At 60.5% G+C, this 13,770-nt stretch overlaps 1 protein-coding gene across 1 annotated transcript; it reads right to left on the bottom strand.

The window, feature by feature from the left end:
- CTSZ (cathepsin Z) lies at positions 1 to 9,221 on the bottom strand. Its single transcript, XM_082428339.1, has 6 exons — positions 8,949 to 9,221; positions 8,321 to 8,484; positions 4,637 to 4,816; positions 2,038 to 2,188; positions 1,484 to 1,646; positions 1 to 611 (listed from the first exon to the last, which is right to left on the bottom strand). The coding sequence occupies exons 1-6, from the start codon at positions 9,089 to 9,091 to the stop codon at positions 501 to 503; spliced, it is 912 nt and encodes a 303-aa protein (XP_082284465.1). The 5' UTR covers positions 9,092 to 9,221; the 3' UTR covers positions 1 to 500.
- Between the last annotated feature and the right edge of the window lie 4,549 nt (positions 9,222 to 13,770).

The following is a 13,770-nucleotide window of genomic DNA, read 5'->3' as shown; positions in this document are numbered from 1 at the left end:
TTCTGGTGTGAAGTGTGCATTTTATTCATCCCTTGGGCAACTTGAGATCGCCATCCCCCCTCGGCCCTACCATTGATTTCAGGGTGACAGAGGAACTGGTGATGACAAATCTGAAATGTTCCACCTCGTAAATACATCACAGACCACAGTTGCCAAATCATTTACTGAAGAAAACGGAGGTCACATCATTCACCGCCTGGTGGATCACTCTTCTGCAGGTAGATGGTGCGCTGCCGTCCTCCCGGCAGGAAGCGGTCCTGTGTGGGTGCTGGGTCGTCCCCTCTGCGACTCCCCCCCCGGGAACGCTTTCAGCCCGTGCGGCATCGCGTCAGCCGTCCCTTCTCGGCGCCCAGGGCCGTCACCGGCCGTCACGTATGTGACCGTCAGCCCCCAGTTCCTTCAAACCACGGCAGTACCACCCCAGTGCCCGTGAAGGTGGGATCCCCTCTGGTTACGGCTCATGCGGTCATTTAGGAGCCGCTCCTCTGGAGACGTCCGCCTTAAACGATGGGGTCCCCAAATGTGCAGTTCTCCTCGACGGCAAGGTTGTAGTCGGCGCCCTTGCCGCCTCTGTAGGCGCTGGTCACTATGCGCATCCAGCCTCGCTCACCCTGTGAGGAGCGGGACCTGCGTCAGCTGGATCCTGTCTGCGCTCTGCGTAGACTGACCCCCGCCCCTCCTCACTCAGCCTCAGGCTCGGGGGGCCCGCAGCGTCCCCGCCACCCGCTCGGCTGCCCCTTCCCTTTCCTGGGACCCCTGTTCGGAAATAGCTTTTGTGAAATATCTAACTTGGTTAATATTCAACACGAGGGGTACGTGGCCCTGTATGCCGAGAGCTAATTAATGTAACTAAAATGTTGATCAACTCTTTAGACCAGATGACTCGACTACCTATTAATATCCCCATTTATAGTCGTTTAATAAAAAATACTGACATTTCATCACTTCGACATAAATCACCTTCCCTGATTTCAATAACAATGAATTTGTGTCTTCAGCTGTTAATGGTTAATACTAGGTCTTAGAAATGAAAATTCTGGCAGTTAATTTAATTCCCCTGGGTTTTTGACTCAACTCAAAAAGTATTTTTGAAGAAACTCCACAGTATTACTTAGGAGAGCCGAAAGTATGGCAAGAAAAAGAATGAGATGGCTGTAAAGGAATAAAAGCTAGCTAAACGGAAACTTCTAAAGCAGCACTTCTCAGCCCCCATCCCCCTCGGGAGACATCTGTCAACATCTGCAGACGTTTTTGGTTGTCACAGCTGGGGGGCGGGGAGGAGCATCTGGCAGCTACTGGGTAGGGGCCGGGGATGCGGCTACACGTGCTGCGATGCACAGGACGGGGACGGCCCCCGTGCAGCGCAGAAGGACCTCACCCCACAGGTCTGGAGCCTGAAGCCCCTCTGCTCAGGGCCGCAGTTCTCAGCTACAAAACCCCCAGAACCATCCGAGTGAGAGGAGTCACAGTGGAAATGTCTTACCCATGGTTCGCCCCACGAATTCCGGACGATCCAGTACTCTGTCCCATGGCTGACACCCCAGCCGGCCACGGAAACTATGTGGTTTATGTAGGCCCTGTCGTGGTATTCAGCATAGATGCCACCGGTGTAGTTAGACATCTTATCCGTTGCCATTATACCGCAGCTGAGAGCAAGCAGGGAAAGAATGAGCGCTTTCAGTGGCCATCGTTGACCATCGTTAGGAAGAGCCGTGTGGACCCAACTCAGATAACGCACACCTGATGATTCTGCCCAAACTTCCGTTACTCACTTGCGTCCTCCCTACCGAAGCTGTACCAGCCGCCCCAGAGCGCTGGCTACACGCTGGGAACTGTCCATGGCTGTGTCCTTCCCTCACAATAATCCTACGAGGGGCACATGGGCTATTGAGCTTTACTTTTGAGAAAACTCACGTGGCAGCTGTGTCTCCAGCCTTGTGGGTAGAGTTGGCCAGAAGGAAAGGGTGAAAATCACCCGGGTCCCGTTTACTGGAAGCGTGCACGCCCTCCGCGGGCAGGGGTCTCAAAGCTCCTCACCTGATGGGGCCCTTCGCATAGATTTCTGCCATCATCTTCTCCCTCCCGGAGAGGGAGCCGTAGTCGCCAACTTTCCAGAGGGTGTAGTTCTTGATGACATGGCACTCTCTGAATTCAGTGCATGTTCCACACTGGTTAAACTTGTTGCACTCTGGGGACAGCACGGAAAGTCAGCGTGAGGCCATTTCCTCGTTAACCCGTGAACAAAGAAGCACGCCCAGACCCAATCTCCACTTTTCTAACTGAACGCTCCATCCATCAGCTAATAATGGAAATCTTCTTGCCCTTGGGTGTTTAATTACCCTCTTCTTTCAGCTGCAGGAGTTATAAAAAGCCTTTCCCCAGGCCTCAGTGGAAAGAAACGTTAATTAGCACATAGTAGGTGCTCAAAAGCTCCACTTTTCCTTTAAAGCCAGGAGAAAGGCCTTTGCACAATACTCTACAGCTGAGAATAGAGTGTAATTAAATTATTCACTTTTAATAAGATTGTATTGTTGGCTAGTGAATAGGCCACACGTTTGGGGAAAAAATAAGCATTTTCTTATTCTTTCGGTCTGAGGAGGTATCAATAATTAGGCCTCAAAAAACAGTGCAGCTATGAAATCTGGAAGACTCCACACCGTCTCCTGCGTCCTTCCTGGGCCCTAGACAGCATTACTTCTCACCTTGTCTATCCTGCCTCGGCCCACGGCACCACTTTTTACTGCTTTCATGTTACCTATTTCTGTTATAGTTTTGTATCTATCCAGACTCCTCCCCCAAGACATGAAACTCCTTGAGGATTAAACTGTTGGTTTAATTTGTCCCTTGGACACCAAATGCCCAGGACAACCTGAAAAAAGGTGGATCTGTGGCCACACTTGCTAATACAAAGACAGGACTACTGGGATTTGCCTGGTGTCGCAGTGGTTAAGAATCCGCCTGTCAGTGCAAAGGACACGGGTTCGATCCCTGGTCCGGGAAGATCCCACATGCCGCGGAGCAACTAAGCCCGTGCGCCACAACTGAGCCTGCGCTCCAGAGCCCGTGAGCCACAACTACTGAGCCTGCACGCCACAGCTACTGAGCCCACATGCACCACAACTACTGAAGCCTGCATGCCCTAGAGCCCGTGCTCCACAACAAGAGAAGCCACCGCAATGAGAAGCCCACGCACTGCAACGAAGAGTAGCCCCGGCTCGCTGCAACTAGAGAAAGCCCGTGCGCAGCGACGAAGACCCAACACAGCCAAAGAAAAAAAAAAAAAAGACAGGACTACTTATTGCAAACAATCAGGTGCTGATGAGTTCCATCTGGCCCTGTTGTACTAGGTGGGCTGGAGGGGCCTGGCCGAGGACAGACAAGACCAGTTCTGGGCGGATCAGGGCTCCAAGGACCACCTGGTTCCCGATTCTGAGCCCTTGGGGGCCCTCCCTGCTCCCCTTCATCCTGGACACCTCTCCTTGGTTCTCTGACCCCTGCTGCATCTATCACTTCAACAACTCACTGGACCAGTTTGGGGAGATGCTTTCTGGCTGGGCAATATGGCCTGGGAGGCAAGGCGGGGGCAGCCTGTGGGCGTGGGATGGCGCCTTCAGAAGGTACAGGGGCCTGAGCACACCTTTTACAGATGGAAGGGGGGCAGAAAAGCCCCCCGGGCTCTCCCCACACACCGCCATCCTCCTCGCTCCTGTCTCAAAAGGCCTTTTGAGTTGGTCTCAGCTCTCTGCTCTGGTTACGAGGGAGCTCAGACAGGTGACTTAAAACTAACCACTGTGGCGTTAGGGTTTGGACTTTTTCTTTCCTTGGGTTTCCAAGGGGAGCAGCCTGAAAGGACCGTGCCGACTCCAGGGCCCCAGGCCAGCTTGCATCCGCTGGTCCGTGCAGCGCCCTCGGCTCCGAATCCACCCAGATGCAGGCGGCTGGGACCAGGGTCTCGAACCAGGCCGGGCCCGCCTGCTTCCTGCCTGCTCACCACACCCGGCTCCTGGAAAACACTCTTCCCTTGATGAGCGTTCCCCTTACAAAGGGCCATGAAACCACCAAAATGCCAACGTGTCAGAACCCAAACACCAGGGCCTGGCCTGGCCGCAGGGCACGCAGGCTAGAGACCCCCATCCCAAGTCCTTTTTTGTTGGTCTTCCCACCAAGGAGGCCAGGCCCCAACTTTCCTGTCGCCCCGCCCCACGAGGCACACGGCGGCAGGGGGCTCCCAGCTCCATCCTGCCGTCCCCCAGGGCCCCGGCCACTCGCGCTGGGAAGAGGGCAGAGAGAGAAGGGGAGAGAGAGAGAGAGAGAGAGAGAGAGAGAGAGAGAGAGAGAGAGAGAGAGAGAGAGAGAGAGAGGGAGGGAGGGGGAGAGAGAGAGAGGGAGGGAGGGAGAGAGAGAGAGAGAGGGAGGGAGGGAGAGAGAGGGAGAGAGAGAGAGAGAGGGAGGGAGGGAGAGAGAGAGGGAGGGGGGAGAGGGGGGGAGGGAGGGAGAGAGAGAGAGAGAGGGAGGAGGGAGGGAGGGAGGGAGAGAGAGAGAGAGAGAGGGAGGGAGTGTGTGTGAGCGTGTGTGTGCGCGTGTGTGCGCGCGTGCGTGTGCGCACACGCGCGTCTGGGGGGTGAGCAATCCCTACCTTGGTCCTTGGCCTGGTAGTTGTTACAGGTCTCGTCGGGGATGCCGTGCCGGTGGGCGTACTCCCACACCGGCAGGTCGTTGCCCCCCTCGCACGAGCCGGCGTTGCCGCAGTCGATCACGTGCTGCACGGACAGCAGTACGGAGGGCCACGCCCCCTTCCTCTTGATGTTGATCCGGTCTGCGGGGGCAGCACCCATGCTGGTCAGCACCCACCCCACTGCCTGCCGCTCCGGGGGCCACGCATCCCTCTCTGGAGGGCCCTCCCCTCCTCCCTGGGGTCCCTGCTCTCCACAGAGGCCTCCCGGGCCCTTCCTGGCACCGATGCCCACCCTCCCCCCACTACAAGTGCCATCCAGGCAGGGCCGGGCGTGTCCTGCCTGAAGGCTGGTAGATCCCCGAGGGCACTGGGGAGCCAGACTAGGGGCCGGTCGGCGACCCCACTCTCACTCCGCACGCGCCTGGGCCCACACGCCCCACGGGGCAGCTGGGGACGGCTGAGGGCAGCCACGGCCCCCCGCGCGGCCCTGTAGCCAACACTACCACGGGCCGCCACCTCGCTTTCCACTCTCCCGGAGCCACGATCCCGCAGCCACCCACCTCGTGGCCGCATCCCGAGATCCCCCCTCCAGGTCAGAACTCACCGCAGCTGCGCCTGTTCCTTCCCTGATGACGGCGAGCAAGCGGCCAGGCCCTCCACCCACCAGCAGCCCCCTCCAGGCGCCCCCTTCCTTCCCTCCTGCATCCCCAGGCCCCCTACAGCCCTGGGGTCACCTCCTAGGCCCTTGGGCCCACAGGGCTCTACATCCGGCCATGTGACCAGCCCCGGGCCTTCTGGAACCCACGGCCAGTCACCAGCATGCGCCCCAGCCCTTCCCCCAGCGCCCCTGGACGCACCCCCCCCAGTGCTCTTCCGCGGACAGCCCTCTGCGGACCCCCTTGTGCGGGTCAGCCCCGCCCTCCACCCCCCCTGCAGGTCTCCCCAAGCTCCTTCTCAGCAGCCTCCGGCCGGCGCTGCCCCGGGCGCTCAAGCCTCCTCCCCGGCCTTGCTGACCCTCCAGCTGACACCACTTCACCCAATAACCCCTCCCGGCTGAGGGTGCCCCGCCCCATTCTTCAGCTCTTGGTGTCCAAACTGGGTCCCAACATGGAACAGGGAGCCAGCTTACACAGGCTGTGCGGGCGAGGCAGGGTTTTGTTTTATCTGCCTGAAACCTTGGAGGGTTTCCAGCAGAACAGAAAAGGGCCCCGGCCTGGGTCTGAGCTGCTGCATCAGGGCAGCAACAGGCGGGCCGGGGAGGCAGCTCCGCAGCGGCGCTTTGAAGGTGGGGTCCAGCCCTGCGGCCGGTGGTCTGAGGGTGAGAAGCAGGAGGCCGGCGGCGTGCCTCCGGGCCTGGGCCCGAGTGAGGGAGGGATGGCATTCTCCTGGAGCCATCAGGGAGGCTGGGGAAGGACTGGTTTGGGGGTGAGGGTGGTGGCAGAAAGGAGGAACACCTGAGGTTGGAGGTGTCCCGCGCGGGGACGTGAAGGCCGAGTCCAGGTGCAGGGTCCTGGGGAGCCCAAGGTCCAGAAGTTAAGCGGGGGGGTGAGGAGCCGGTGAGGGGGGTGAAGGAGGGGCCGGTGAGGCAGAGATCGGGGGCCTGTGGCTAAAGCCGAGGAAAACATTTCGGGGAGGGGGTGATCAAGCACAACCGGGCAGGGCGAGGCTCGGGGGCAACCCCCAGACCTGCCCCTGGCGGCCCCGTGCCGGTGACCTTGGCGAGGAGCTGGCAGGCGACTGGAGGGGGTCGGGTTGGCAGGGAGGAAGTGGGGACTGCAGGCCCCTCCAGGAGCCCAGAAGTGGGGTGGCGGCTGGAGACGGGTTGGGGTTCAGCGATGGCCAGGTCTGAGCATCGGCAGGGATGGCCTCGTCCAGGGGCTCAGACGCTGGACGCCCGGGGACGGGAGGGAAGGCGAGCTATGACCAGCTGCAGCACGTGGCAGCTGGGCCGGGCACCGTGGAAGTCCCCTTCTGGGGGCTTCTGTTTTCTTGGTGAAAGAGGAAGAGGATGCCTGCTGCTAGGGAGGCTGTTAGCGGTCGGAGAGCAAGAGGGGGGAAGCAGTCATCTATCTGCCCAGGAGACTTCACTCCAGCAAGTGGAGGGCTGACCTGTGAACAGGGACACGCCATCCCCTCCAGGCCCCCGCACTCCTCTACAGATGCAAATCTTGGCATGTGACTCCCTCCCTAAGATCCCTCAGGCTTCTGCCTGGCCCCTCCCCCTGGGGGTAGGGCCCCTGGTGACCTTCTCAGCTTCCCCCACCCACCCTTAGGCCCCTGCCACAAAGGCCCTCTCAGTTCCTCCAGGCCAGGGAGTGCGCCATTCCTGCCAGGCCTTTGCCCTGAGCCTCTGGCTCGAGGCCCGCCCGCACCCTGCCTGCCTGCCTGCCTGCGGGGCCCTGAAGTCTCCCAGCGGCTCCAGTGGTTAAGCCTCTTCTCCAGGGGCCCTGTCCATCTCCTTCCCAGTCAGGGGCCTCCCCACCTGCCCAGAAGAGCTCCTACACCCTAAAATGGGGCTCAGGGAGTTCCCTGGTGGCCCAGTGATTAGGACTCGGCGTGTTCACTGCTGTGGGCCGGGGTTCAACCCCTGGTTGGGAAACTAAGATCCTGCAAGCCGCGGGGTGCAGCCAAAACAAAATTTTTTAATAAAATAAAACAAAATAAAATGGGGCTCAGCCTACCCGCCCCCGCCCTCCTCCTTCCTGAAGGGTCAAAAGTACAACCCAGGAGAGATGGGGCAGGGCCACCACGAGACCCTGCCAGGTGCCCCCAGTACAGCTGGCTGGCCCTGGGGTCCAGATGCCACCCCTACTCCTCATCCTAAAGACAGCCCAGCTTCCGGGCTCTGCTCCCGGCTGTCACTCCCACAAAGGCCTAGTCTCCTGACCTCCCTGCCAGGAGCCTCAGTTTCCTCATCTGCAAAGTGGGAGCAATCACAGGGCAGCCAGGAGGCTTAAATGGGATGAGACATCGAGCGTAGGCCAGGGGCGGTAGCCACACATTGGCTTAACACAATGCCACAGGGCAGGAGTTCGAAAGATTCCGGCGTGACTGCAGGCTCCCGGAACCCCGAGCTGAATGAAGGCCCAGGCTGGTGTGAAGTCCCCCTCCCTCCCCTACCAAGGCAGGCCCAGCAGCCTTCTAGAGCGGCGCTGACTTCGGATCCCCCCCCCCGCGGCCCCACAACCCTGGCCTCGAGGTTTCCCGCCCTCGCTGCAGCCAGGCGGCTAAGGCCCAGATGAGAAAACGGCCAGCCTTGCTCAATGTTCCAAGCCCAGGGCAGGCATTCATTTCAAATATTAACTACGCTGAAAAGCAGCTTCACTTCCGCATACCCAAACACCAGCAAGGGGTTCGGTGAGTTTGTGGTTTGATCCCCAAGAGCCCAGGTCACAAGCTTCGGGACAGATAAGGCTCCTGGGAGCCGTTTGTCACAGGTCTTCAGTCCTGTGACGGCCGGGCATCCGCAGGCCCCGGGTCCACTCCCCTAGGCCTGAAGCAGACACCGCCCCATGCCAGGCTGAGTCCTGGCACAGAACTGCGGGCCCCCGGGACCCTGGGCTGCAGCTGCCGGGACTGACAAAGAAGGCAGCTGGACGGGCCCTCCTGGCCCACAGTCAAGAGGGGCCGCAGTCCCCGACCTACCCGCCATGGCACTGGTGCTGCCGTGGGCCCAGCAGGAGCCACAGTACTGGGGGATGTGCTGGTTCCTGGTGACACTGGCGTAGTTGACCCCATTCACGTTGCGCCAGTCCCAGCTCTTGGGCAGATCCGATGGGGACAGGTACTCGTGAGGCCGGGGGTATGTCCTGGGAACAGACCACCACCACCGGAATCAGCACTGGGGCCCCTGGGGGTCCGGCGCGCAGGCACCTTCCCCAGCGCCCTCTCCCCTCCCCAAACTGAGAGCGAGCGGGAGCGGGCCATCTCAGCCAGGAGACGCCCCTGCCCGCTCAGAATCTGAAGTAGGCAGGGCACACACCCGCCCCACTCCCCGCCCCCAGTGCAGGAACCAGACCGCTCCGCCAGCAATGCCCCAAATGCCAGGGCGGCGAGGCTGGCCTGCCTCCTGCACCGGTGCGCCTCGTCCAACCCCGCAAATGTGAACGAGCGCGCCCCCAAAGCAACGGGGCTGGCCCTGACCCTCAGAGGTCAAGCGAGGCTGGGCGTCCTGGCTCCTGGCACCCCAAGGAGGCGGCAGGGTCCCCAGGCGGGAGAGGGCGCGAAGCCCCGGGAGATGGGCAGCCCCTCCCCCCCCCCCAGCCGCCCCGACCTGCGCCCCAGCTGGGTGAGCTGGTCCCCCCGCAGGGGCCGGTAGCAGCCGCGGCCCGGGCGGAAGTGGAGGCCGGCCCGCGCCGCGCTCGCCGGCAGCACGAGCAGCAGCAGCAGCAGCTGCGCCGGCCCGGACGACGCCATGGCTCCCGCGCCGCTGCGGTCGGACCCCGACTCGAATCCCGACTCGGATCCTAACTCGGATCCCGCGCCGGCAGCTCCTCCGCCAGCCTCCGCCCCGGCCGCCCCGCCCGGTCCGGCCCTTAAGGTGGCTGCGCGCGGGCGGGACACTCCCCCGGGGCGGGGCGCGCGGCTGCCCCCGGTGACCCGGCCCCGCCCCGCCCGGCCGCACGGCCCCGCCGCCCGGACTCGGGTCACGCGCCAGGCCTCGGCTGACCCCAGACCCGACCCGGCCGCCAGCCGGGAGCCTCCCATCCGTCAGACCTCGTTCACTCTCAGGGGCATCCCCAGCCTTGGGTTCTTGGGACCCTTGGCCCCGGAGAGGTGCCCCTCTCCCCGCATCCCACGTGGGCCCAGGCCTCCGGGGATGGGCAGGGGGGTCTCCCCGCGGGACTGTGCTCTGGTCTAGCTTTCTGAAGGCCATTTCCCGAAGGCCCAGGCCCTTTCTGGAGAGACATTTTCCCTACATAGTGAAGGACGACAGGATCCTCCCAGGAAGTGCCCCTCGAGGAAAGTTTCACTTGGGCCTGAATCATTAATTCTACATTCCAACTCCCAAAGCTTGCTGGATGAGTTTCTGCTAACAAAGCGTTTCATCTTCAAACAGAGAAACAAAAGCAGAAGTGGGACCCTGGGGGCCTTGGTTTCGTAACTCAAGAATTTCCCCTCCTCCTGCCCCTCCTGAGTGGTGGTCACCTGAGCCGACCACAGAATGGCCTCCGTGGTCCTGGGAGAAGAGGGCCCAGGATTTTTGCTCTAGGGCCCACAGCCTTGGCTATAGGGTCCTCAGATGCGGGGACCCTGCTGTTCCCTGGACTACATGGGCATCCCCACACACCCACCCCCTCTTTCCCTCTGCCGGCACCAAACCTGCAATCAGAAACCACGGTGGCTGGCCCAGGGACTTCCAGCCATTTCTGTGACCACCCTTGGAAGCCCTGGGGCACCCACGGAATCCCAGCAGGGCTTAGTCCCTGCTCCTGAGACGCTATTGCTGAGGCAACATGTAGACACGGCCTCTAACTGTTGAAGTCTATCTGTTGAGGTGTCTTTTATCTTCCCGGAAAGTCGGCTCCTCGGAACCCTTAGTGTGAGTCAGTTCCTGGTTAGGAGGTGGGATGGGGCTGCCCACCCTCCACCCCGATCCCGTGAGAAAATGTGCAGGTTTGAGCAGTGGGGATGGGGGCACGGAAACCACGTCTGCAGAGGCTGATTTGCTCGAACAGGTGTCCTGGCCCTGGCGCCAAAGCCCTTCCCTTCCCTCGGGTGTAGCAGGTGTGGGAAGGGAGTTGCCAGCCAGGACTTCCCCTTCCTACCCCTCTTTCCTCCATGGCCACGGTGAGTCGGCCAATCTGTCCTCCATCCACGTGCGGAAACAAGCCGGCATGGTTGTCCCCGTGACCCCCGTGACATCCGTCATCCAGGTGGGGTCTTCCTAAGAGGTGGGTGTTTGGTCTCCTCCGAAGAACAAGCTAAAACCTCCTAGTTGCTGAAGAATGACCAGAATGGTCCCAATATTGCAGGGTGACAAATATTTTGGGGACCCCCAAGTCCCCATAAGCGGTCAGGGCCCAAGAGGTGCAAAGTCCGACCACAAGTTTTACAACACGGGACACAGACGGTCCCTAGGCCCAGCCTCTGATGACTGCTGTGAGGTCTGGGGCTGCATCCCTGATGCTGGGTGAAAATGATGTGCCGGGTTACAAGCTCTTCGGCACCTGCCGTGTTGGGAGACCTGGATGTTCTGCAGGCGCCCCGGGATTCTCCGAGGAGGTCCCCACGCGTCAGTGTTATGACAGGCAGGGCCGGCGTCGTGGGCTTGTGACCCCTGCCGTCAACAGGGCCCCGAGCACTTGGGGTGATGCCGGGCTGCCCAAGGCGCCCTGTTTTCGTTTTGAGCCGCAGATTGCAGAGCTGGGCCTGCCCGATGACTCAGCCTCCGTAGGCCAGGGCCTGCAGCAAGGGTCAGAGTGGGGCTTGGGGGTCAGGGAGCATTCAGCCCTGGAGAATGCAGGTTAAAGGGAGGGGCGGTGACATTTTCAGGCTGGAAACGAATAGGACATCCAGCGTTGACAGGTGGTGATACACCAGGGTTTTCCTGTCCTAGAAGCAACTCAAACTCAGAGAGTGACAGGAAAATCGGGCAGGAAGAGGGGGAGGGAGGCCAGACATTTGAAACCACAACTTTCAAGGTAAGAAGAAGTAAATGAGTTCTCCTGTGACCCACTCTGCTTCTTCAGCACCTGTGACGGGTCCAACACGCGGAGCCAAGCCCCTGGACCCTTTCTTCCCCTCTGAACTTGGCTGTGGTCCGCCGAGGCACGTCCACCTGGCCCACGGCTCTGAGGGGTGAGCTAGCCGCGTCACTTTAGGGGTCACTGAAACCACACTGGGTTCCTTAGAGCTGTGTTCTGTTGAGGGAGGGGACCATGGCCCTGACCGCCTCTGTTAGCCGAGGGCATTTGGCCCTAGGAGGTCTCTGAAGGCGCACAGATGAAATTCAAAGGCCGCTGGGACGGAGGGAGAGGAGAACCTGCTGGACCGGCCGCCCGTCTCTCCCCGAAGCAGATGCACCTGAGCGGCAGGTTGCGCGGTCCCTTCCGGACACCGCTCTGCATGCCTGTGAGGGCATCGTGACTCATCTTATCTGCCTGGAACAGAGGAGGCTCGGGCAGGGCCCCAAGGTCGGCTCCCCCCAGGCCATCCTCACCTGTGTGTCCCCATGCGGAGCACATCTAACGCATACTTGAGACTCAGACCCTTCCCTGAAACCAGGACAAAGGCCTCTCCCTGGGGAACTGAGTCACCCCTGCGCTCCCCTCCCGCTCCCTGGGCTGTGTCTACAGGCAGAGTCTGACAGTCTAGAAGGCTCTCCCGCCTGGGAAAGTCTTTTCTCATTTGACCCTAGGCACAACCCCATGAGGTGGGAATCAGATGCCGTCACCTATTTTATAGGTGGGAAGACTGAGGCTCCAGAGAGGTTGAGAGACCGGTACTCAGCCCAAGGCTCCCGGGTGGTGGGTTTGAGTCTAGTCCCTTTTTTCTTTTTTAACGCTCCGTAAAGTCTCCTGGCGAACATGTGATCCAAGGCCACGACACAAAAGCCTATTTGCTTCTAAAAATAAGGTTGAGGGCTTCCCTGGTGGCGCAGTGGTTAAGAATCCGCCTGCCAATGCAGGGGACACGGGTTCGAGCCCTGGTCTGGGAAGATCCCACATGCCGCGGAGCAACTAGACCCGTGAGCCACAACTACTGAGCCTGCGCGTCTGGAGCCTGTGCTTTGCAACAAGAGAGGCCGCGATAGTGAGAGGCCCGCGCACCGCGATGAAGAGGGGCCCCCGCTCGCCGCAACCGGAGAAAGCCCTCGCACAGAAACGAAGACCCAACACAGCCATAAATAAATAAATAAATAAATTCATTAAAAAAAATAAAAATAAAAATAAGGTTGACTTGTCCCCTCGTCCCAATAAAGAAATCACACACTTCACAGGTAAGCCAGGGCCGGCCCAGTCTCCCAACCTGCAGCATAAGAACAAGGTGAGTTTTTGTTTACCGTGGAATTGCCTCGAAGTCCTCTCCTCTCCTTCCTTTGTGCCGTGTTGCCTGCCCGCACCCGGCAGGCTACAGACATTTCCTATGGTTCCACATTCCTGAGTTGAGCCACATCCTGGATACCGCATCTGTCGTGAAAGACGCTGGCGGTGACAGAAGGCAAGTCTGGCCCGCGGGGCACCGTGGTCCTCTCGCCAGCTGCAGGCTCGTCTCCATCCACGCGGCCACTGGGTCAGACGCTCACGCTGACCCTCTGCAGTGAATGTGGGTCAAGTTCGTGGTCCCCAAATGCCATCGCCACCACACCCTCTGCTGGCCGCACAGGCTCACTTGGGAGGGAACTCGGCTCCTGGGGGTCACATTCGTGAGTATCGCCTGTCAGTATCACCTCAGAACACGCTGGCCACCGCCCACCAGGCAGGTCACATCCAGCCCACCCAGGTGCTGGCCCAGGAGCCCTTGCAGAGCGGCCTGGGCCTTTCACCCGGTCCAGTCTGCTGGCGCTCTAAGGACAGTCGGCAAACATTGCTGAGCACCTAGGATGCGCCATGCCACTGACCCAGCCCTGGGGACACAGGAGTGTCAGTCCCCGCCTGCCCAGGGCGAACATTCTGGTAAGGGGCCACGTGGAAACAGAAAGAGGCTCGAAGAAGAACGTGCTAGATACAGAGCAAATGGGGCCTGGTAGCGACAGGGCCTCGGGAGTCTGCTCTGGGACGTCCTCTTAGCCATCCAGTGAGTTGGGATTGACTGATGAGGACGTAGCCATGGAAAGTGCTGGACCTTTCAAGCAGAAGGGAGAGTGTGTGCAAAGGCCTTGAAAGGCCAGCACCCTTGGTAGGTGCGGCCAAGTGGCAGCAGAGGTGGTTGGAGAAGAGGGCGGCAGGGAGAGGTCACCGGGCTGTAAACGCGCCTCTCAGCTGCCGCGCTCTGCGATCTAAGACCATGCTTCCCGCTGCCCGAAGGCCACTGTCCTCAAGGTGCAGGGCTCCTCCTCCTCCACCGGTTCCCACCCAGCCCTCCCCGTCCCTCCCTCCCTCTCGGCCTCCTTTGGCTCCCTCCCTGCTTCCGAGCGTGGGCTTTTCCCATCA

The sequence above is a fragment of the Balaenoptera physalus genome, assembly GCF_965194825.1.
Source record: "Balaenoptera physalus genome assembly, chromosome: 16".
Classification (NCBI taxonomy): Eukaryota; Metazoa; Chordata; class Mammalia; order Artiodactyla; family Balaenopteridae; genus Balaenoptera; species Balaenoptera physalus.
The sequence above is the reverse complement of the archived record's forward strand: the minus strand, read 5'-3'. Positions and strand labels throughout refer to the sequence as shown.

Bases quoted from the DNA above. Each gene is read 5' to 3' on its own strand.
- CTSZ (XM_082428339.1), bottom strand. From the start codon at position 9,091: ATGGCGTCGTCCGGGCCGGCGCAGCTGCTGCTGCTGCTGCTCGTGCTG. The intron at 8,485-8,948 runs GTCGGGGCGGCT...GTCTGTTCCCAG, and splicing joins CTCACCCAGCTGGGGCGCAG to GACATACCCCCGGCCTCACG. The intron at 2,189-4,636 runs GTAGGGATTGCT...TGCTGTCCCCAG, and splicing joins CTACCAGGCCAAGGACCAAG to AGTGCAACAAGTTTAACCAG.